The sequence below is a fragment of the Loxodonta africana genome, chromosome 4, assembly GCF_030014295.1.
Source record: "Loxodonta africana isolate mLoxAfr1 chromosome 4, mLoxAfr1.hap2, whole genome shotgun sequence".
Taxonomy (NCBI): Eukaryota; Metazoa; Chordata; class Mammalia; order Proboscidea; family Elephantidae; genus Loxodonta; species Loxodonta africana.
The window spans coordinates 146,827,424-146,852,430 of NC_087345.1; the positions used below are offsets into that span (position 1 = coordinate 146,827,424).

The following is a 25,007-nucleotide window of genomic DNA, read 5'->3' on the forward strand; positions in this document are numbered from 1 at the left end:
CCAACTGAAGGCAAACTGCTTGTGTTGGTCATTCGAAACCAGTATGGAGAAAAAGGCATTAGCCAGATCAACAGCTGCATACCAGGTACCAAAATGAAAAAAATAAACCCATTGCCGTCGAGTTGATTCCAACTCACAGTGGCCCTACAGGACAGAGTAGAACTGCCTCATACGGTTTGCAAGGAGCACCTGGTGGATTCAAACTGCTGACATTTTGGTTAGCAGCTGTAGCTCTTAATCATTACACCTCCAGGGTTTCCACCAGATACCAGGAGATGTATTAATTTGTTCAGCAATGAAACCACATCTGTAACAGCAGCTGCAATTGGAATCACCACTTGGTTAAGTTTTCAGTAATCCACTGTCACTCTTCAAGACCCATGTGTTTTTTGCACAGACTAAATAGGAGAGTTGAATGAGGATGAAGTGAGAATCACCACCCCTGTATCCTTCAAGTGTTTGATGGTGGCAATAAACTCTGCAATCCCTCCAGGAATGCAGTATTGCTTTTGGTTTACTATTTTCCTAGATGGGGGCAGTCTAATGGCCATTAGAACTCTCTATTCTTGGCTTTTCCTACCATAATTGCCCTTACTCCACATGTCTGAGACCCACTGTGGGGGTTCTGCAGTTGTTGAGTGTATCTATTCCAATTATGCATCCTGGAACTGGGGAAATCACTACAGGATGGGTTTGGGGACTCACAGGACCCACCATTAGCTGAACATGAGCTAAGACTCTAAAATGAGTGTGATGGTTAAAATTGTGCATCAACTTGGCTGGGCCATGATTCTCAGTGTTTTGGGAGCTGTATAATGTGATCACTTCCCAGTTGAAATTTGGTATGTAATCACTCCCATGATGGAATCTGCTGAGTGGTACCAGTGGGGGTGGGGCCTGTGGTGGCTGACCGCCCCCTCACCCTTCATCTCTCTGCCTTCTGCTGCCTACTTCCTTCCTGCTCACCTTGCAAAGGTTGTTGGCTTGTTCTGGATCCAGCAGCTCTCTTGTCTGACCTCTGGTTCTTGGGGCTTGAGCTAGCAGCTTACCTGTCCACCTTGGGATTCCTTGACCTTCACAGCCTGTGACTGGGAGCCCTGCTCTCCGACCTGCTGATCTTGGGTTCACCAGCTTCTGCGGCTCTGTGAATTGGGGAAGGCATCTATCCTGATCCAAGGATTTGGGACATTATAATCACATAAGCTGTTTCCTTGATATAAATCTCTCTCTATATATTTATATGCTATACTGGTTTTGCTTCTCTAGAGAACCCAGCCTAAGACAATGACCTCTACACACCCCCACTCTGACTTGTGTTTTGGGTCTCTGAGAATCAGTGTCAGTTCAGAGCCAGTACCCAGTAACACCCGAAAAATCTGATTATTTCCTTTTCCTCAGTGACCAATCACTCTCTTAAAAGGTCATAGATCCCTTTGGGGAAGGCTGGGAGAAAGATTAACAGTATAAATTTTTGGCAGTGTTGTGGGGTCCTTTTTGAAGGGGATCCAACCTTCCCTTTATTGAAGGGGTTGTGGATCTGTAAACTGGCTCAAGTCTGGGAATTGAGTGAGCTGCCATGACTCTTTATTCTGGCAATTTGAGTTAGACTGCCATTCACTTGACCTAGAATTCTTCCACTTGTACAGATCAAATAAATATTTAGTAGATATCCTATATGTTTCACCCCTAGGGACACCACAACAAAGTAGCCAATACCATAAGTCCATATGAATCAGACTACCCTGATTACTGCTTTGACTCTGCTGTCTATTATGGTAACCACGCCTACCTTGTTTTTGTCAATTCAGTGCCACAACTTGGCCCCTACCACCACAGGGTCTGATCAGCTCCATTTTAATTAGGTGTCTTAACTAAGTTATGGCTCCCACTGTCAAATCTGACTTAAATAAAATAGCTATCACAGCAGTCTTAAAGCATGCTGGGGCTCCCTTCACAAATTTGTTCCTCACTGTTGTGGTAAAAGGTGTGTCTTCGGGGCACTCCATGTGTAAGTCTGTGGGTCTAACCTGATTAATCCATTCTAACATGCCAATTTCCCTAAATCTTTGGATTCCTTCTACAGAATACCAAGGCAGGTCTGGTACTTCAACTTGATTTAGTGTAGACCACTACATAATCTATGTTTCAGCGAATCAACCAAATAAACTATTAGATCCTTTCTTATCCTCTTGAGCTGAAACACTGAGTGGAGAACCTGAGCTTAGTGGGCCCATATCAATAAACTCAGACTGATCCAACTTTATGTTCCTTGCACCATTATTCCATACCATTAATACCCATTCCTACACATCTTCCCCAGGCTTCTGTTCATACATATTAGAAAAGTTAAGTAGTTCTTTTGGAGTGTAGTGTACCTCTTCCTGGGTCACACTTTGTATTTCACCTTTTGGGCTTATTGGGACTTAAGTCTATATTATAGGTATAGAAGCAAACATGGGTGGTGTGGTGGGTTCTGGGGACATTCAGCAGTGTCTTGTAAGGCATGTGTCTCAGGCAATGCTCCAGGCAATGACACAGATGCATCCTCAGGGGATGACTCAAAGGCTTTTCAGGCAAAGCTGGGTTAATCTCATCAGTGGCTTGGCATGGCAGACAACGATGGAGAAATCTCACTAGGGGCCCTAATATATGGCATAAATAGGAGACAAACCATAACTAACAATGCACAAGCACCAGAAGATAAACTGGATAACTGGGAGCTCCTAAAAATTAAACACTTATGCTCATCAAAAGAGTTCACCAAAAGAGTAAAATGAGAAGCTACAGAAAAAAATTTTGGCTCATCCTCAAGAGGTCTGAACACTTGCATCCCTGGTATAAATCCCACTTGATCATGATGTATTACTTGTTTGATATGCTGTTGAATTCTGTTGGCTAGAATTTTGTTGAGAATTTTTGCATCTATATTCATGGGGAATATTGGTCTGAATTTTCTAGTAGTGTCTAATCCATGGCATGGGGTGGCAATGTTGTTGTTGTTAGATGCCACTGAGTCAGTTCCAACTTACAGCGACCCTATGTACAAAAGAACAAAAATGGTTTTTGCATGCTCTGGATCCTGCATCTGGCTCATCATTATCTGACCTCCAGTTCTTGAGACTTGAGCCAGAGGCCTGCCATATTGTCTGCTGATCTTGGGATTTGACTGCCTCTTGGATTCATCAGTCCCTGCAGCTACATGAGTCAGGAGAAGCCTCCAGCCTGACGCCTGACCTATGGAGTTGGGACTTACAAGCCTCTACAACCGTGTGAGCCATTTCCTTCAGATAAATCTTTGTCTGTCTATATGTACATATATATACTTCACTTGTTTTGCTTCTCCAGAGAGTCCAGCCTAAGATGAGCCTCCAAAAGGATAAAATACTCAGTAATAAATAACAAGAGATGTAAAAGACTTATACGAAAAAAAAAAAAAAACTACAAAATACTACTGCAAGAAACTAGAAGAGACCTACATAAATGGAAAAACATACCCTGCTTATGGATAAGAAGACTTAACATTGTGAAAATATCAATACTACCTAGCACGATCTACAGATATAATGCAACCCTGATTCAAATTCCAACGATATTCTTTAACGAAATAGAAAAACTAATCTCCAACTTTCTGTGGAAAGGAAACAGGCCCTGGATAGCTAAAGCATTATTAAAGAAGAAGAACAAAATAGGAAGCCTTATCAATCTCAGAATCTACTATACAGCCACAGTAGTCAAAATAGCCTGGTACAGGTACAACAATAGACGCATAGACCAATGGAACAAAATTCAGAACCTAGAAGTAAATCCATCTAGCTATAACAGCTATCTTCGACAAAGGGTCAAAGTCCATTAAATGGGGAAGAGATAGTCTCTTTAACAAATGGTACTGACAAAAATGGGTATCTATTTGCAGAAAAATGAAACAGGATCCATACCTCACACTATACACAAAAACTAACTCGAAATGTATGGAAGAGTTAAATATTAAACCTAAACCTATAAAGTTCAATAAAAAAAAATATGGACAAATCTAGGGACCATATCTTATGGCCTAAATAGACTGTCAAACATAACTCATAATACACAGACAGCAGAAGATAAAGTATATAGCTGGGACCTCCTAAAAATTAAATATTATGTACACCAAATACTTCACTAAAAGAGTGAAAACAGTATCTACAGACTGGGGAAAAAAAATTAGCAACAACATATCTGACAAGGGTCTATTATCTAAAATTTATGGGAAACTTCAACACCTCAAAATAAAAAGACAAACAACCCAACTAAAAAATGAGCAAAGTACATAAACAGACACTTCACCAAAGAAGACATTCAGGCAGCTAACAAACACATGAAGACAGAGATAGAGAGAAGATGGTGGCTTAAACAGACCATCATCTGACCCTTCCCCACAAATATAACAAGAAATACAACAATGAAATAGCACTTGGCTTTGAGGGACTCTGAATAGGGAGCAGAGAAAGCAGCAGGCAGGCAAGAATCAACAACAATTTGCATATGGTAGGAAAAATGCTTCTCTTGATGTCCCTGCTCTTCCCTCCCACCTCCACCCCAGCCACGTGCAGGCTGCTGGCTACTGTGAACTGGGGAAGCGGCCTCCCAAAAAGAGCCACATCCCCTGCCTATACAAAGACACAGGATCCCAAGTTTCTGCTCTTAAATCAACAAGGTTGACCTTCCTGGGGGTCCTTTGGAAGTGTGCTAGCACCTCCCCCACCTGGACACTGTGGGCTGCAACCAACTGTGAACTACTACAGAAGCACCCCTGAAGTGGAGTCTGTTCTCACAGTCAACACTCTACCTGCCTCCCTATGCACTACATAGCTCTGGCCTTTAAATCCAACAGGACAGACCTCCCAGGGAGTCAGTCTGCATCTATCTGCTCTCCCTTCTGGTCAGAGCTGAGGACTGCTGACTGAGGCTGCTGTGTACTATGAAACAGATATATTGCGTGGAGGCTACACCCACAGCCAACATACTACATGGGGAAGGTTTCTGATAGCAATGAGATAAACATCCCTGAGGGTCTGTTTGCAGTGTGACAACCCCTCTCTCATTCAGACACTGTCACCTGTATCCCTGCAGTGAATTGCCACAGAAGGCTTCCTGTAGTGGAGTCTGCAATCGTGGTCAGCATTCTACCTTCCTTCCTGTGCACTGTGTAGCTCAGGCGTCTGAAACCAACAGGACAGATCTCCCTGGGGATCAACTTGGGTCTGTCTGCTTCCTTTTCCAGTTGGTGCTGAGGACTGCTGACTAAGGCTGCTGTGCAGTAGGAAGCTACACCCACAGGGCAGGCTCTGATACCAACAAGGCAGACTTCCGTGGGGTTCCATTCAGAATATCACAATCCCTCCTCTACCCGGTAACTGTTAGCCTCTAGGCTGATATGAACTCCTGTACAAGGTCCCCTACAGTGGAGACAGGAGGAGGGTTACCTAAGAGGAGACTGCCCCTGCCCAACTACCACAGGCCCACTGGGGCTCTGAAACCAACAAGACAGATCTCTTGAAGGTTCTTCTGTGGAGTGTCAGTCCCTCCTCCTCCTGAAACAGAGGAAAGTCAGCTTGTGTTTCCCCTGAAATCCAGCTCAGATAGAAGCAAACACCAGGGAGCAGAGAAGGAAGCCTTGGGCAAAATTGGAGGGCAAAACTCAGCCCCAGAGGGGGCTTGCTGGGTTTTCTGACTAAGAACGTGGCTGCAGAAACAAAGAAGAGAAAGGGGTAATAACCAGAGAGAGAGAGCTGCATGCCCTGGTGGACATATTGATTAGTACACAACATCTTGCCTGAGTGGTGGTGCTGGCTGTTGGAGAGATTCATCACAGTGTGTTTTTTTCTGGTGTGTTTGGAAGAGGCTGAAAGTTGAAAACTGAGATCTGGAACTTTCGAATCCTAATTAAATCAGGTAGAGAAAAAGACCTATTACAGAGAGGGAGAGGAAACAGTAAGCAAAGGCTGAAGGTGCTGCCTGCCTAAGAGTTTCTTGAAGAAAGTAGTGCAGGCAAAACCACCAAATACTGGGGAGAACTGAGAAAGGAAACATCCTGAAAAAGTCTAATGTAGCAACAAAAAATCACAAGACACACAAAGAACAGAAAAAATGACCCATCCAAATGAACATGACAAAGGGAGTGAAAGCACATCTAAAACAAATCTGTTGCCATTGAGTTGATTCCAACTCAGAGTGCCCCTATAGGGTTTCCAAGGTGTGGCTGGTGGATTTGAACTCCTGACCTTTTGGTTAGCAGCTGAGCTCTTAACTACTGTGCCACCCAGGGCTCCGAAAGCACATCTAGGTATAACCAAATAATGAAAGGAAAAATATAACAACATTAAACTAAAAAAAAAAAAAAAAACCAAACCCACTGCCGTCGAGTCAATTCCGACTCATAGTGACCCTGTAGGACAGAGTAGAACTGCCCCATAGAGTTTCCAAGGAGCGCCTGGTGGATTCGAAGTGCTGACCCTTTGGTTAGTAGCTGTAGCACTTAACCACTACGCCACCAGGGTTTCCCATAACAACATTAAACATAATTAAAGAACTAAGGGAAAACACAAAGAGCTAAAGGAAATAAGGCAAACAATGCAAAAACAAAATAAGGATCTAAAAAAAGAGATATTGCAGCTGAAAGGGACTATAATTGAAACAAGAAACACACCAGACGGACTTACCAACAGATTTATGCAGGCAGAAGAAAGAGTCAGCGAATTAGAGGGTAAAATACTTAAAATCACAGATGCTGAAGAGCAACAAGAATGGAGGCTCAAGAAAGCTGCTCACAGTTTAATGGAATTATGAAATAACAACAAGAGATTTAATATATACATCATGGGAATTCCAGAAAGAGATGAGAGCGAGAAAGTGACAGAAAAACTATTCTAAGAAATAATAACAGAAAATTTCCCCAATCTAACAAAGGACATTAATCTACAAATCCAAGAAGCTCAGAGAAACCCAAGCAGGATAAACCCAAAGAGATCTACACCAGGACAACTCATAGTTAGGTTCACAAAAATGAAAGATAGAGAATCCTGAAAGCAGTGAGAGAGAAGCAAACAGTCACATACAAAGGATTACCAATAAGATTAAGTGGTGATTTGTCCTCAGAAACATTGGCAGCTAGAAGGCAATGGAATGATGTATTTAAAGTTCTGAAAGAAAAAAAAAAACTGGTAACCACCCAGCAAAACTATCCTTCAAGAATGACGGTGCAATTAAAACATACCAGACAAACATAGGCTGAGAGAGTCCATATCCACCAGACTGTCCGTACGAAAAATACTAATGAGCATTCTGTAGATGGAAGAGAAGAGACACTAGAAAGTAATTCAAAGAAATACACATACGCACAAAAAAATCCCTAATAAAGGAAAATACGTGGACAAGTAAAAGGGCTAGCAATAAAGTATTCATGATTGATAATTCTAAATGTTTGTCCCTCATGTTTTTTAATAATATACAAAAGGATAAAATTAACTTAGAGGGCACGTGAAATATAAAGACGTAATTAATGTTAACAAAAACAAAAGGCAGAGAGGAATGGTATAGATATAGAATTTCTTGTATGTTACTGAATACCCTAGAATGTTATAAATACAAGCTCTTAAATGTAATGTTCATAGTAACCACTAAGAAAAGATACAAAAAACATACACACAAGGAAACCAAAAAGGCTCAGTACAATAAACCAATGAAAACACAAAAGCAAGTAGTACTAAAGAACAAAAACAAAGAAGGCTTAAGACACACAAAAAACAACAAAATGGCAGAAGTACGTCACTTCTATCAGCAATCACAGTGAATAAAACTGGACTAAATGCTCCAATTGAAAGGCAGAGAGTGGCAGAATGGATTTTAAAAAAATGATGCAACTATATGCTGTTTACAAGAGACATGCCTCAGCCCAAGGACACAAATAGGTTGAAAGTGAAAGGATAGAAAAATGTATTTCATGCAAATAATAACCAAGAGAGCTGGGGTAGCAATCTTAATATTGGATGAAGTGGAGATAAAGATGACATTATATAGTGATAAAATGGTTAATTAATCCAGAAGATTTAACAGTCATAAATATACATGCACCCAACATTGGGGCACCAAAATATATAAAGCAAACACTGATAGAACTGAAGGGAGAAATAAATAGTACTACAATAAGAGCTGGAGACTTTAATACACCACTTTCAGTATTGGACAGGACATCTAGAAAGAAGATCAACAAGGAAACAGAGGACCTGAATGACACTATAAACTAAATAGATGTAACAGACATATATAGAACACTCTATCCCAAAATGGCACAATATACTTTCTACTCAAGAGCACATGTATCATTCTCCAGCATAAACCACATTTTAGGTAACAAACCAAGTTTCGATAAACTTAAAAAGTATTTTATCTGACCATAATGGAGTGAACCTAGAAATCAATAACAGGAAAAAACCTGAAAAGTACACAAACATACGGAAATTAAACAACACAGTATTAAACTATCAATGGGTCGAGGAAGAAATCAATAGAGAAATCACAAATTTCTTAGAGTTAAACAAAAATGAAAGCACTACATACCAAGACATATGGGATGCAGCGAAGGCAGTACTCAGAGGAAAACAAATAGCAATAAAGAAAGAAGAAAGCTCCCAAGTTAACAGCCTAACTCCAGGAACTAGAAAGAGAAGAGCAAACCAAGTCTACCTACCAGAAAAAAAGGTAATAACAAAGATCAAAGCAAAAATGAATACATAAAACATAAAAACAATAAAAAGACTCAATAAAACCATAAGTTGGTTCTTTGAAAAGATCAATAAAATTGACAAACCTTTAGCTAGACTGACAAAAAAAAAAAGAGAAAATATTCAAATAACCAAAATAAAATGAAAGAGGGTACATTACTACTGACTCAATAGAAATAAAGAGAATTATGATAGAATATTATGAACAACTGTACAGCAACAAACTGGATAACCTAGATGAAATGGACAAATTCTTAGAAGCACAGAGGCTACCCAAACTGACGCAAGAAAAAATAAAAAGTCTTAAAAGAGCCATAACAAGTGAAGAGATAAGATCAGTGATCAAAAACCTCCCCAAACGAAAAAAAAAAAAAAAAAAAAGTCCTGGACCAGATGGCTTCACTAGGAAATTTTACCAAACATTTAGAGGAGAACTGAAACCAATACTGTTTTAATTCTTCCAAAAGATAGACAAGGAATAGTCCCTAATTCATTCTATGAAGCAAACATAACCCTGATATCCAAAACAGACAAAGACACCACAAAAAAAGAAACTAAAGGTCAATATCTCTTATGAATATGGATGCAAAAATCCTCAACAAAACACTAGGGAACAGAATCCAACAGCATATTTAAGGAGTCATACATCATGACCAAGTGGGGTTTATTCCAGGAATGCAGGTGTCATGAGTCGAAGTGTGTCCCCTCAAAATCTGTCAACTTAGCTAGGCAATGGTTCCCAGTATTGTGTTAACTGTCCACCATTTTGTCATTTGATGTGATTTTCCTATGTGTTGTAAATCTTATCTCTATGATGTGATGTGATGGGATTAGTGGCAGTTGTGTTGTGTTAATGAGGCAGGACTCAATCTACAAGATTAGATTTTGTCTTAAGCCAATCTCTTTCTAAGATAAAAAAAGAGAAGCGAGCAGAAAGACGGGGAAACTTCATACCACCAAGAAAGCAGCGCCGGGAGCACAGCGCATCCTTTGGACTTGGGGTTCCTGTGCAGAGAAGCTCCTACCTAGTCCAGGGGAAGTTTGATAACAAGGACCTTCTCTGAGAGTCAGCAGAGAGAGAAAGCCTTCCCCTGGAGCTGGCACCCTGAATTTGGACTTCTAGCCTCCTACACTGTGAGAGAATAAATTTCTCTTTGTTAAAGCCATCCACTTGTATTTCTGTTATAGCAGCACTAGATAACTAAGACAGCAGGGGTGGTTCGACATTAGAAAATCAGTCTAGGTAATATAGCACATTACTAGAACAAAGAAAAAGAACCATTTGATCAAATCTATGAATGCAGAAAAAGCATTTTTTTATGGATGCAGAAAAAGCATTTGGTAAAATCTAACACCCTTTCTTGAGGAAAACCCTATAAGATGATTTTAACAGAAGGGAAATTTCCTCAAAATGATTCAAGGCATATATAAAAAGCCAACAGCAAACATTGTACTTAATGGAGAAAGACTGGGAGCTTTCCCCTTGAAATTGGGAACAAGACAAGGGTGCCCACTCTCACCACTTCTAGTCATATTGTATTAGAAGTCCTAGCCAGAGCAATAAGACAAGGAAAAGAAATAAAAGGCATACAGATTGGAAAAGAAGTAAAAACTGCCTCTATTCTTAGATGATATGATCCAATATAAAGAAAATCCCAGAGTCCCCAAGAAAACTTCTAGAGCTAATAATTCAGCAAAGTTGCAGAGTACAAGGTCAACAAACAAAAATCAGTTGAGTTTCTATACACCAGCAATAAGAAATCCAAAAGGGAAATTGGGGAAACAATTCCATTTAAAACAGCATCTAAGAGAAGAACATACCTAGTAATAAATCTAATGAGGGATGTGGAAGACTTATACAATGGAAACTATAAAACACTGCTGAAAGAGATTAAAGAATACTTAAATAAATGGAAAGATGTTCCATGTTCAGGGATTGGAAGACTTAATATCATTAAGATATCAATACTAAACCAAGAGCTCTATAGGTTCAATGCAGTCCCTATCAAAATTCCAAAAGCTTTCTTTATAGAAATAGGAAAACCAATCCTCAACTTTATATGGAATGGCAAGAGGCCCTGAAGAGCTAAGACAATGTTGAAAGAGAAGAACAAACTAGGAACATTCACACTTCTGATTTCAAAACATACTATACAGCTACAGTAATCAAAACAGCCGGTACTGGTATAACAATAGACACACGGCCCAATGGAATAGAATTGAGAGTCCATAAATAAACCCAGACATCTGTGGTCGGCTGATTTTTACAAGGCTGGTAAGTCCATTCAATGGGGGAGAAAGAGTTTCTTCAAGAAATGGTGCTGAGAAAAACTGGATTTCCACATGCAGAAAAATGAAAGAGGACTCATGCCCGACACCATACACAAAAACAAATTCAAAATGGATTAAGGACCTAAACGTACAAACTAAAACCATAAAATTCTTAAAAGAACAAGCAGGGGCAACACTGTCAGGTCTAGCTTTCAACAATGGATTATCTAATATAATACCAAAAGCAAAAATAGCAAAAGACAAAATAAATAAATGGGACATCATAAAATTTAAAAGCTTTTGTTCATCAAAAGACTTTACCAAAAAAGTGATAAGACAAGCTGCCAGCTGGGAGAATATCTTTGTAAACCATATATCCAACAAGAATCTAATAACCAAAATATACATAAAACTTTGACGACTTAACAACAAAAACAAAATTAACCCCATCATAAAATGGCAAAGGACTTGAATAGACATTTCACCAAATGGGACATTCAAGTGGCCACTGCCTTAGTCATCTAGTGCTGCTATAACAGAAATACTACAAGTGGATGGCTTTAACAAAGAGAAATTTATTTTCTCACAGTCTAGGAGGCTAGAAGTCCGAATTCAGTGTGTCAGCTCCAGGGGAAGCCTTTTTCTCTCTTGTGGGCTCTAGGGGAAGATCCTTGTCATCAATCTTCCCCAGTTGAGGAGCTTGTCAGCACAGGAAGCCCAAGTCCAAAGGAAGCGCTATTCTCGTGGCTCTTGTTTCTTGGTGGTGGGAGGTCCCCCTGCCACTCTGCTTGCTTCTCTCTTTTATATCTCAAAAGAGATTGACTTAAAACACAATCAAATCTTGTAGATTGAGTTGTCTCGTTAAATGACTGCTGATTCCTCATTAACGTCATGTTGTTGTGTTGTTGTTAGGTGCCATCGAGCCAGTTCCAGCTCATAGTGACCCTATGCACAACAGAATGAAACACTGCCCGGTCCTGAGCCATCCTTACAATCACTGTTATGCTTGAGCTCTTTGTGGCAGCCATTGTGTCAATCTACCTCGTTGAGGCTCTTCCCCTTTTCCTCTGACCCTGTACTCTGCCCAGCATGATGTCCTTCTCCAGGGACTGGTCCCTCCTGACAACAAGTCCAAAGTATGTAAGGTGCGGTGTCGCTATCCTTGCATCTAAGGAGCATTCTGGCTGTACTTCTTCTAAGACAAATTTGTTCATTCTTTTGGCAGTCCATGATATATTCAATATTCTTCGCCAGCACCACAATTCAAAGGCATCAATTCTTCTTCAGTCTTCCTTATTCATTGTCCAGCTTTCACATGCATATGATGTGATTGAAAATACCATGGCTTGGGTCAGGCGCACTTTAGTCTTCAAGGTGATATCTTCGCTCTTAACACTTTAAAGAGGCCCTTTGCAGCAGATTTACCCAATGCAATGTGTCTTTTGATTTCTTGACTGCTGCTTCCATGGCTGTTGATTGTGGATCCAAGTAAAATGAAATCCTTGACAACTTCAATCTTTTCTCCATTTATCATGATGTTGCTCATTGGTCCAGTTGTGATGATTTCTGTTTTCTTTATGTTGAGGTGCAATCCATACTGAAGGCTATGGTCTTTGATCTTCGTCAGTAAGTGCTTCAAGTCCTCTTCACCTTCAGCAAGCAAGATTGTATCATCTGCATAACACAGTTGTTAATGAGTTTTCCTCCAATCCTGATGCCCCGTTCTTCTTCATACAGTCCAGCTTCTTGTTTTATTTGCTCAGCATACAGATTGAATAGGTATGGTGAAAGAATACAACCCTGACACACACCTTTCCTGACTTTAAACCAATCAGTATCCCCTTGTTCTGTCTGAACAACTGCCTCTTGATCTATGTAAAGGTTCCTCATGAGCACAATTAAGTGTTCTGGAATTCCCATTCTTTGCAATGTTATCCATAGTTTGTTATGATCCAAACAGTCGAATGCCTTTGCACAGTCAATAAAACACACGTAAACACCCTTCTGGTATTCCCTGCTTTCAGCCAGGATCCATCTGACATCAGCAATGATATCCCTGGTTCCATGTGCTCTTCTGAAACCAGCTTGAATTTCTGGCAGTTCCCTGTTGATACACTGCTGCAGCCGTTTTTGAATGATCTTCAGCAAAATTTTGCTTGCATGTGATATTAATGATATTGTTCTATAATTTCCACATTCAGTTAGATCACCAAATGAATGTGTATCACCACAAACATCATAATAAATATTAACATCATAGAGGTAGGATTTACAACACATAGGAAAATCACATCAGGTGACAAAATGGTGGACAATCACACAATACTGGGAATCATGGCCTAGCCAAACTGACATACATTTTGGGGGGGACACAATTCAATCTCTATCACCCACCATGCACACAAAAAGATGCTCAACATCATTAGCCATCAGTGAGATGCACATCAAAACCTCAATTAGACACCATTTCACTCCCACTAGGATGGCTAAGGTGCCCCGGTAGCATAGTGGTTGAGAGCTCAGCTGCTAACCAAAAGGACGGCAGTTCAAATCCACAAGCCACTCCTTCGAAACCCTATGGGGGCAGTTCTACTCTGTCCTGTAGGGTGACTATGAGTCAGAACTAACTTGATGGCACCTAACAACAACAACGAGGATGGCCAAGATAAAAACAAACAAAAGAAACAGAAAATATCAAATGTTGGCGAGGATGTGGGGAAATTGGATCCCTTATTCATTGCTGATGGGAATGCAAAGTGGTACAGGCATTGTGGAAAACAGTGCAGCGGTTCCTCAAAAAACTGCAAATACAACTACTGTATACCTAGTAATTCCACTCCTTGGTATATACCAAAAAAAACTTGAAAGCAGAGACTCAGACAGACACTTGTATACCAGTGTTCACTGCAACACTATTTACATTAGATAAAAGTTTGAAACAACCTAAATGCCCACCAACAGATGGCTGTTTGTGCACAACCTAAATCCTCATGGGGTATGGTCTCTTGGTTTGGAGGTTTAGGGTCATGGTTGCATGGGAATGGGTTGCATGAGAACTGATGCCTTTGAATTAAGGTGTTGGTGAAGAATATTGACTATACCATGGACTGCCAAAAGAACAAATAGATCTATCTTGGAAGAAATGCAGCCAGAATGCTCCTTGGAGGAGAGGGTAGTGAGACTTTGTCTCATGTACTTTGGACATATTATCAGAAGGGACCAGTCCCTGGAGAAGGACAACATGCTTGGTAAAGCAGAAGGTCACCAAAAAAGAGGAAGATCCTCAATGAGATGGACTGACACAGTGGCTGCAACAATGGGCTCAAACACAGCAACAATTCTGAGGATGGCGCAAGACTGTGCAGTGTTTCATTCTGTTGTACATAGGGTCGCTATGAGTCAGAACCAACTGGATGGCACCTAATAAAAACAACACCTGGAGTAGCACAGGAGGAAGCAGAGTCAGGCATTGAAGGAGGATATGGAATGTGTGGCCAATTGCCTCTATGAACAACTGCCTCCTTTGCTATGAGACCGGAACAACTAGGTGGTGCCTAGCTACCATTACTGAACATTTTGATCAAAGATTCCATAGAAGAATCCTGATCAAAAGGGGAAAAATGCAGAACAGAATTTCAAATTCTCATGAACTCTAGGCTTTCGGGAGCCATGGAGGGTAGACGAATCCCTAAAACTATTGCCCTGAGATAATCTTTAAACCTTAAACCAAAAATATCCCCTGAAGTCTTCTTAAAACTAAACAATAGTTTAGCTTATCTAGTAAAAAAGGCCTGCCTTGAGCATTATGTTCTTTTAAATATTATGTATATAGGATCAAATCAGCAATAGCAACTTGAAAGATTACATAGAAACCTTAGGGTGCAGTGAGTTTATGTTAATGAGGGAGGAGCAACTCAGAAAAGGAGGGAGAGAATGGTTGCAGAATTCGAAGAATGTAGGCAATGTCACTAAATTGAACAGGTAGTAATTGTCGAATTGGTATATGTTTTGCCGTGTATATTCTGAACAATAACAAAATAAATAAAATTTAGAAAAAAAAGAATAAAATGAGAAAAAGAAATAATGTAGTTAAAAAAAATCAATAGGTGAATAAAGGTAAATTAAGTGAGAAATTGGTAAAAATAGGACAAGAAAAAATAATAAAGCCAAACAAATAAAAATATTAAGAAAAAAGGTACCTTACAAAATGAAAAAAAAAAAAAGAAAATGTGAAAAAGTAAAAAAAGAAGTTAAAGAGGAAAAAGGAAAAAGTAAACACAAGCAGAATAGAGAGAAATAATAAATAAAGAAAATAATGAAAGAACCCAAAATGCCAATAGGAAAAGAAACTAAGTTCAGTCACAGTCACTCAGGTCACTGTAAACCAAACCTAGGTGGGAAGGGATTTATATAGAGGCTTGGAATGACAAAACAATGGCTCCTTAAGAAGCCATGACTAGAGATGGACCAATCAAGACTATGAATAATTTGCACTGGTTTTCTACTTTTTTTGGTCTCCAGAGCCCTTTACTCATTAAAAAAAATTATTGAAAGCCAAAAAAAAAAAAAAAAAAAAGCCAACTCATGAAAAGATGCTTGTGATCATTAGCCTAGAGAGATTGATATCAAAACTACAATGAGATATCATTTCACCTCAGCAATAATGGCACTGACCAAAAAAATAAATAAATAAAATAATTTTGGTGAGGTCTCAGGGAGATTGGGACTCTTATACACTGTTGGCAGGATTGGAAAATGGTACAACCACTATGGAAAATGGTATGTACTTCCTCAAAAAGTGAGAAATACAAATAACCTATAATCCAGCAATCCCAGTCCTATATACATATCCTAGAGAAATAGCCTTCACATGAATAGGCATATGCACGCCCATTTCACTGCAACATTATTTACAATAGCAAAAAGATGGAAACAACCTAAGTGTCCACCAATGGATGGACAGATAAACAAATTGTGGTACATACATACAATGGAATCTACTCAATGATAAAGAATAATGATGACTCTGGGAAACATCTCACAACATGGACGTATCTGGAGGACATTATACTGAGTAAAATAAGTCAATCACAAAAGGACAAATACTATGTGAGTTCACTGTTCTAAAAAGTTAAGAACAGGTTTACACACAGAAACATTCTTTGATGGTTACCAGGGATGGGAGGGACAAGGAGGATGAATCACAAACTAGATAGTAAATGTGTTAATTCTGGTGAAAGGAAAAGAAATACACAACAAGGGAGAATTCAATACAACGTGACCAAGGCAAAGGAAGACACTGAGAGGTACGCAAGAATAAAGAACAACTATGGTAAATACTGTAACACATATAATCCTGCAACAACAGTAATAACAATTTGTGAGTGGGTTCACATGTAGATATGTATGCTAAATAATTGCAGGAGGTCTTAGGGGATTACACCCACGTGCATATATAGGTACTGCTGTGGATACTTCTATATACATACTGATGTATGCTGCATGTATATTCATGTATATAACAGAGTATATAGGGAACACAGTTATGGAAACTTCTTAGACATAACCAAACACCTTAGAGGACTGTGTTACCAGGCTTGAAGGCTAAGGACCACAGTTTCAGGGAGTCATCTAGGTCAAATGGCATAACATAGCTCATAAAGATAATGTTCTACATCTTGATTGGTGAGTAGCATTTGGGGTCTTAAAAGCTTGAGAGTGGCCATCTAAGACAAAAAAACTATTGGTCTCTTCCCATCTGGAGCAAAGGAAAGTGAAGAAAACCAAAGACTCAAGGAAGAAGTTAGTCCAAAGTACTAATGGCCCACATGAATCACAGGCTCCTTTAGCCTGAGATCAGAACTAGATGGTGCCCATCTGGCACTACCAATTGCTCTGACCAGGACCACAATTGAAGGTCCTGGTTAGAAAGGGAGAGAAATGTAGAATGAACAAAATCCAAATTCATAAAAATAGACTAGACTTACTGGTCTGATAAGACTGGAGGAGTCCCCAAGACAACTGCCCTAAGACACCCTTCTAACTTTGAACTTGAAGCCACTCCCTGAGGTCACCTTTCAGCCAAAGAATATACTGGCTAAAAAATAAACAATAACATCCATGACGAATGTGCTACTTAGAACTGTCAACTATACAAGACCAAAAGGGCAACATTTGTCCAAAACCAAAGACGAGAAGGCAGGGAGGGGCAGGGAAAATGCATGAATGGAAATGGGGAAGCCAGAGTGGAAATGGGGAGAGTGCTGACATATTGTGGGGACTGCAACCAATATCACAGAACAATGTGTGTATAAATTGTTGAACAGGAAACTATTTGTTGTGTAAACTTTCAGCTAAAGCACAAAATGTTCAAAATAAATAAATAAAACCTATTATCAAATGGTCTCTGTAAGAGGAATACAGAACCACACTGAAACTCACAATTTATTAGGGGAAGCACATAAGCTCAAATATTAAATGCACTTTGAAATGTCTAAATACAGAGAAGCTAACAGAGACACAGTGTAAAGAGATGAGGGGATGGGAGGAGGGAACACTACAGAAGCTTGAGCCCACAGCCCCAATCTGGCTTAACCCTATAATTAGTTTGGATTGCAAATTAAAACTTTCAAAATGTGTCCCCAATATTTAAAAACCAAGGTATTTATCCTAAAAACTCAATTTCCAGCAACTTGGAAAGATCTGGCAACACTTGGCTGGAGGTAGGAGAATGCACTGGAGTAGACGACAGTCTCTGATACATCCACCAAACTGAATTCTGTTTGGTTACTTGTTAGGGCTCTGTAGACAATGAAGTTTCTTGTTCCCCTGATAGATCAGTGGCTAGAGGCAGACAAACTGGCAACTACGGTGCACTTGCAAGTGGCCTGTTTTTTGCAAATAAAATTTATTGGAAGCAGGGCTGAGATTAGTATGAGATGAGTGAGGCTGAGTCACTCTTTGAATGTAGGATTGGTTCCTGTCTTTATTTAAAATGCTGACACTTTGTTCATCACAGATGTTTTATCCTGACATTAAATTAGATTTAAAAATACTGTATTTAATATTTAAACAAATATTAAATTAATGTTGATTACTGAGTTTTGTGTTGCCCCCTAAAATTATGCACTCCCCTCACCTAGTCCCAGCATTCTTGTTAAGGGCTTTCAATGACATGTTGAACAGTTCAAACTTTAATCCATATTATGGTAAGCAGTTTTTAAATTATCTTCAGCAAAATTTTACTTGAGTGTAACATTAATGATATTGTTGGATAATTAATATGGATCTCTTCCAGTCAGTTGGCCAGGTAATTATCTTCCAAATTTCTTGGCATACATGAGTGAGCACTTCCAATGCTGCATCCCTTGGTCGAAACATTTCAATTGATATTCCATCGATTCCTGGAGCTTTGTTTTTCCCCAATGTCTTCAGTACAGCTTGAACTTCCTTTGATACCATCAGTTCTTGATCATATGCTATCTCCTGAAATGGCTGAACATCAACAAATTCTTTTTGGTACAGTGACTCTTCTTATGATGCTTCCTGTGTCATTTAATATTTTGCCATAGAATCCTTCAGTATTCAAAATTCTCCAATATTGCAACCTGAGGCTTGAATTTTTAATTCCGTTCTTTCAGCTTGAGAAATGCTGATTGTGTTCTTCCTTGTTGGTTTTCTAACTCCAGGTCTTTGCATGTGTCGTTACAATACTTGGTCTCCTCGTGCCACCCCTTAAAATCTTCTGTTCAGCTTTTACATCATCATTTCTTCCTTTCACTTTAGCTACTCTACGTTCAAGAGTAGGTTTCTGAGTCTCTTCTGACATCCATTTTGGTCTTTTCTTTCTTTGCTGTCCTCTTAATGGCCTTTTGCTTTCTTCATGTATGATGTCCTTGATGGCATCCCACAACTCATCTGGTCTTTGGCAATTAGTGTACAATGCATCAAATCTATTCTTGAGACGGTCTTTAAATTCAGGTGGGATATACTCAAGGTCACATTTTGGCTCCTGTAGATGTGTTTTAATTTTCTTCAGCTTCACGTTGAACTTGCATATGAGCAATCGATCTTCTGTTCTGCAGTTGGCCCCTGGCTATGTTCTGACTGATGATACTGAGTTTCTCTATCATCTCTTTCCACAGAGGTAGTTGTTCTGATTTCTGTGCATTCCATCTGGTGGGTCCAGTTGCTGTTTATGTTGCTTGAAAAAGGTATTGGTAATGAAGAAGTCATTGGTCTTGCAAAATTCTAACATGTGATCTCCAGAGTCATTTCTATCACCAAAGTTATATTTTCCAAATAGTTATACTTCTTTGTTTTCAACTGTGATGGTTAAGATTGTGGGTCAACTTGGCTGGGCAGTGGTTTGGCGGTCGTATGATGTTGTGATCATCCCCCATGATGGGATCTGCTCTAAGTAGCCAATCAGTTGAAAAGGGAAGTTTCCTTGGGCATGTGGCCTGCACTGAATATAAGCAGACATTCTGGCAAGGCTCATGGCTTTTGCTCACTCTGGATCCTGTAGATGGCTCCTGTTCATCTGACCTCCAATTTCTGGGACTGGAGCTAGCAGCTTATCTGTGGTCTTGCCTGCTGATCTTGGGATTCATTGATCTTCACAGCCTGTGAGCAATAGCCCTCTCTCTGACCTACCGAGCTTGAGTTTGCCATCCCCTGCGGCTATGTGAAGCCCCACAGACTTGGGACATTCCAGTCTCTACAACTGTGTGACCCATTTCCTTGATATAAATCTCTCTATACACTTTACTGGTTTTGCTTCTCTAGAGAACCCAGCCTAAGATACCAACTTTAGCATTCCAATCACCACTAATTATCAATACATCTTAATTGCATGTTCGATCATTTTCAGACTGCAGAAGTTGGCAAAAGTCTTCAATTTCTTCATCTTTGGTATTAGTGGTTGATGTGTAAATTTGAATAATGGTCATATAAACTGGCCTTCCTTGTAGGCATATGGATATTATCCTATCACCAACAGCCTTGTATTTCAGGATAAATCTTGAAATGCTCTTTTTGACAATGAATGCAACTGTACCCCTCTTCAATTTGTCCTTCCCAGCATAGCAGACCATATGATTGTCTGATTCAAAATGACCAATACCAGTCTATTTCAGGTAACTAATGTCTAGGACATCGATCTTTACATGCTCCATTTCCTTTTTTACAACTTCTGATTCTCCTAGAGTCATACTTTCTACATTCCATATTCTGATTATTGGATGTTTGCAGCTGTTTCTTGTCATTCTGAATCATTCCACATAAGCAAATGAACGTCCTGAAAGCTTTACTCCATCCATGTCATAAAGGTCCACTATACTTCAGGAGGCAGTTCTTCCCCAGTTGTACTTTCAGTGTCTTCCAACCTGAGGGGCTCATCTTCTGGCACTATAACAGACAATGTTCCACTGCTATTCATAAGGTTTTCACTGGCCTATATTTTTAGACATAGATCACCAGGTCCTTCTTCCTAGTCTGTCTTAGTCTGGAAACAGGGAACCATCAGAAATTCAAGCCAGATTCAGAAGAGGACTTGGAACAAGGGATATCATTGCTGATGTCAGATGGGTCTTGGCTTAAAGCAGAGAATACCAGAAAGATGTTTGCCTGTGTTTTACTGACTATGCAAAAGCATTTGACCTGTGTGGATCATAACAAACTATGGATAACATTGTGAAGAATGGGAATCCCAGAGTACTTAACTGTGCTTACATGGAACCTCTACATAGACCAAGAGGCAGTTGTTTGCACACAACAAGGGAATAGTGTGGTTTAAAATCAGGGAAGGTGTGTGTCAGGGTTGTATCCTTTCATCATACTTATTTAATCCATATGCTGAGCAAATAATTTGAGAAGCTAGACTACAGGAAAAAGAATGCAGCATCAGGATTGGAAGAAGACTCATTAACAACCTGCAATGTGCAAATGACACAACCTTGCTTGCTGAAAGTGAAGAGGACCTGAAGTATTTACTGATGAAAATCAAAGGCTACAGCCTTCAGTATGAGTTACACTTCAACATAAAGAAAATCCTCACAGCTGGACCAATAAGCAATATCATAATAAAGAGAAAAAAGATTGAAGTTGTCAAGAATTTCATTTTACTTGGATCCACAATCAACGCCCATGAAAGCAGCAGTCAAGAAATCAAACGAAATACTGCATTGGGCAAATGTGCTGCAAAAGACTTCTTTAAAGTGTTAAAAAGCAAAGATGTCATTTTGATGACTAAGGTGTTCCCGACCCAAGCCACAGTATTTTCAATCGCCTAATACACATGCGAAAGCTAGACAATGAATAAGAAAGACTGAAGAAGAATTAATGTCTCTGAATTATGGTTTTGGCAAAAAATACTGAATACATCAAGGACTGCCAGAAAAACAACGAATCTGTCATGGAAGAAGCACAGCCAGAATGCGCCATAGAAGTGAGGATGGTGAGACTTCATTTCACATACTTCGGACATGGTATCAGGAGGGATCAGTCCCTGGAGAAGGACATCATGCTTGGTAAAGTAGACCCAGAAAAAAAAAAAACAACGTAAAGTAGAAGGTCAGCAAAAAAGAGGAAGACCCTCAATGAGATGGATTTATACAGTGGCTTCAACAATGAGCTCAAACATAGCAACAACTGTGAGGATGACGCAGCACTGGGCAGTGTTTCGTTCTGTTGTACATAGGGTGGCTATGAGTCGGAACCTACTAGACAGCATCTAACAATAAACAACATGGCAAGCAGCTCAACTTTTTAAGCAGCGACGAGAACAGATTAGATCCGCGTTTTCAGTTTGTTTCTCTCCCCCAAACCCCATTCCCGCACTTACAGCCTTTCTGATTAACATTTCTCTCTAAAACCTTCATTTCATTTACATATCCAAGCTTCTTTTCCCGTAAAATACCGCGGTTTGCCTCCACCTCCTTCTCCACGTGAAAGCCGCACTGGGAATGCCTCAACCGTCTGACTTTTCAGGGGCGCAACCTCTACTAGAATTCTTCATAGTCTTTTCCTGCAGTGTTCTAGGCATAAGAGTTGATACCAAAACAATCGATCTGTTCAAATGGGGCGGAGCGCTTTTTCATTGACGCAATCAGTATTTGTTTAGTGCTGCCTCGCCCCGGCGACAGTCCAGCGGGAGGCGGAGCGAGTCCAAAATGGCGACTCTCAGGCTCGCGCGCTCTGTGTTGCTGAGGCTTTGAGGTGGTCGCCGGGGGTCTAGGGGACGATTTCCCCGCCACGGGTGCCCTGGAGGATGAATCGGGGGCTCTGCTAAGGTTAGGCGGTGGGGCTGGAGAGCAGTGGCAGCAAGGACTGCGGTGGAGTCAACGGAACGGGATGTGTGAGAGTTACTCCAGGTCGTTGTTGAGGGTCTCGGTGGCGCAGATCTGCCAGGCGCTGGGCTGGGACTCGGTGCAGCTCAGCGCCTGCCATCTCCTCACGGACGTGCTGCAGCGTTATCTGCAGCAGTTGGGACGGGGCTGCCATCGGTACTCTGAGCTCTGTGAGTACCGGGCTGGGTGAGGGAGGGTTGCTTTTGGCAAGTCACGGGTGACACCTTTAGTCTCCCGTTCTGTATCTTAGCACCTACGAGTTTTTAGTTCTTCACTTCTTCCCCGAAATCTGGTATCTCGTTGGCCCCTGACGGTCCGTCGCTTCCATTCACCCTTGAAACTGTAGTCATCCCTTTAATGCCTCTTCCTCATCCGCTAACTTCCCGCCACCAGCCTTGGAGCCCTGTCTCCGCTCCCAACTCCATACCCTTTTATCTCTTCTCTGTTCTGAAGTGTGCATCAGTTTTTCTGATTGTCTCGTTTTTGGTGCATGTAGAACCATCCCCAGAATGTCTTAAACGCTCTTTTACCTTGGTCCTTTTCCTTCCTTCCCCACAAACTACTACAACTAGTTGTCACAGGCGCTCCGTCTACCGGCCGTTTCTTACAAGACTGGCTATTCTTCAGCTCATAACACACTCATTGACAGCTCTGCTCCGTTAGGGACACTGCCTCTTCTTTCTATACCTGTTTATTTCATAGACAGCATCCGTACTCACTGCTTCCCAAACTCGGCTTTGTCAGTTTCACTCATTAGTTTAACTGACATCTCAGTCACCCCTTGACTTCCCTCTTTATGTATTACTGGTTATGAAAGTGTGCTATAGGGATCAGAGCAGCTTATGAGGGTTCTTTAGGTAGTCTGGGCTACAGTATTTATGTTTTCTAGGTGAATGTCTGATAGTATCTATATCTGATAACTTGGAATACTTAGTACAAGTCACACATCTCATTGATGTGAAGGAGGGGGAGGGAAAGGCACTACCACTCATTTAAATTCCAGGTCATGGTTTTTATAATGGCAAGCTGGGTAACTGAAGTCTTTTGTAGGATATTTTGCTTTGTTAAATTGTTTCCTGAACTCAAGTTATCTGCTCTCATAATTCTGTGCATATTTATGTTATTTGTCACCTTGTTTTGTCATTATCTGTGTATGTCTCTCACCCTTCCTCTCCCTAGCAGACTGTGGATCTCTGTTTATTATATTTGTATTCTATAACCTCGTATGGTGCCATAACATAATAGGCATCCAGCAAATAGTTGTTGAATAAACGAATTAACCAATAACCCACTACCATAATACCTATTAATTTGCTTTTCGAGATCCAGAAATGTGTATTTTTTTGAATTCTTGATTTCAGTGATACTTTGAAGTTCCAAGCTTGGACTAAAAGTAACTCTCATTCATTGTTACCTTGCAAGCGCACTAGCAGCATGGTACCCTCTTGGCTTTTGCTTCCCTCTCTCTCTTCCCAGTCCTTCAGTGTATTGTTAGGGGTTATGCATACTCCAAATTAGATTTTTGCTACCAGGTTCCCTAAAAAGGACAGGTTCTGTATCATTAAAAAATAAATAAATAAAATAAAAATATCCCCCGAATACATAGTTAACTTTCCTGCCTTATACACAAACCAGAATATGTGCTGTCACTCACCTGTATTCCTAAGTCATCATTGCTATGCATTATTATGAACCTCTTTCCTAATTACTCAATTTCTATAGTCACTTTCTTGATTTTAGCAAGGATGCAATTACCAGGTTCATTATTCCCCGTCGTGGTTTGGTGACTTTTTAAAATGCTAATTCCTGTTTTACTTAATTACAGACTTTTTTTTAATTCCTTTTTTATACTATCAAAATTTTAAAATCAAATTATGTAAACTCAACTTACTGTTATGCAATCTTGTCTTCCACTCCTTTAAAGCCTTTCTGTTTTTTCAACAAATAATTTTTGGGCACCAAGTTAATGATTTCTCAAAGCATTCAGGGACATGCCCTTAGATTGGTTGCAAATCAGACCGTTGTGATCCACAGGGTTTTCATTAGCTGATTTTTGGAAGTAGATCACCAAGTCTTTCTTCCTAGTCTGTCTTGGTCTGGAAGCTCCGCTGAAACCTGTTCAGTATCATTAGCAGTATGCCAGCCTCCGCTGACAAACAGGTGGCGGCTGCACATGAGGTGCATTGGCCAGGAATCCAACCCGTCTGTCCTGCATGGAAGGCAAGAATCTACCACTGAACCACCGCTTACCCATAAAACATGGGGTAGATAATAGGAAAACATTGCATACTCTTAAGTAGAAAAATAGTATGATGAAAGTGATGTTTTAAGAAAATTATACTGGCAATGAAATATAAGAGTTTCAAGTTAAGAGAACTTGAAACTATACTGAGGTAGTAGAAATAGAGAGAATGAAAAATGATCTGAAACCCATGGCAAAAAGGGGAGAAAATACCAGAAGCTTTTGGATTGAGACTGCAAAAGTTAAGGAGGAATTAAAGATGATCATATTTTTTAAACTGAGAATAAGTGCCTGCGGGAGATAGGGGAAATCCTGGTGGCATAGTGGTTAAGTGCTACAGCTGCTAACCAAAAGGTCGGCAGTTCGAATCTGCCAGGCGCTCCTTGAAAA

At 40.1% G+C, this 25,007-nt stretch overlaps 1 protein-coding gene and 1 long non-coding RNA gene across 3 annotated transcripts in view; one reads left to right on the forward strand and one right to left on the reverse strand.

Moving 5' to 3' along the window:
- The window catches only part of LOC111750854 (uncharacterized), a 28,167-nt gene extending 5,908 nt beyond the window's left edge, over window positions 1-22,259 (reverse strand). The window contains exon 1 of the long non-coding RNA XR_002785903.2: window positions 21,871-22,259. This is a non-coding gene — a long non-coding RNA (uncharacterized LOC111750854). The remainder of the gene's footprint in view (window positions 1-21,870) is intronic.
- The window catches only part of TAF3 (TATA-box binding protein associated factor 3), a 245,935-nt gene continuing 243,088 nt past the window's right edge, over window positions 22,161-25,007 (forward strand). For both annotated transcript variants that reach the window (XM_003410589.4, XM_023548937.2), the window contains exon 1: window positions 22,161-22,545. In XM_003410589.4, the coding sequence (XP_003410637.1) occupies window positions 22,380-22,545 (166 nt within the window). In that variant the 5' untranslated portion in view covers window positions 22,161-22,379. The remainder of the gene's footprint in view (window positions 22,546-25,007) is intronic.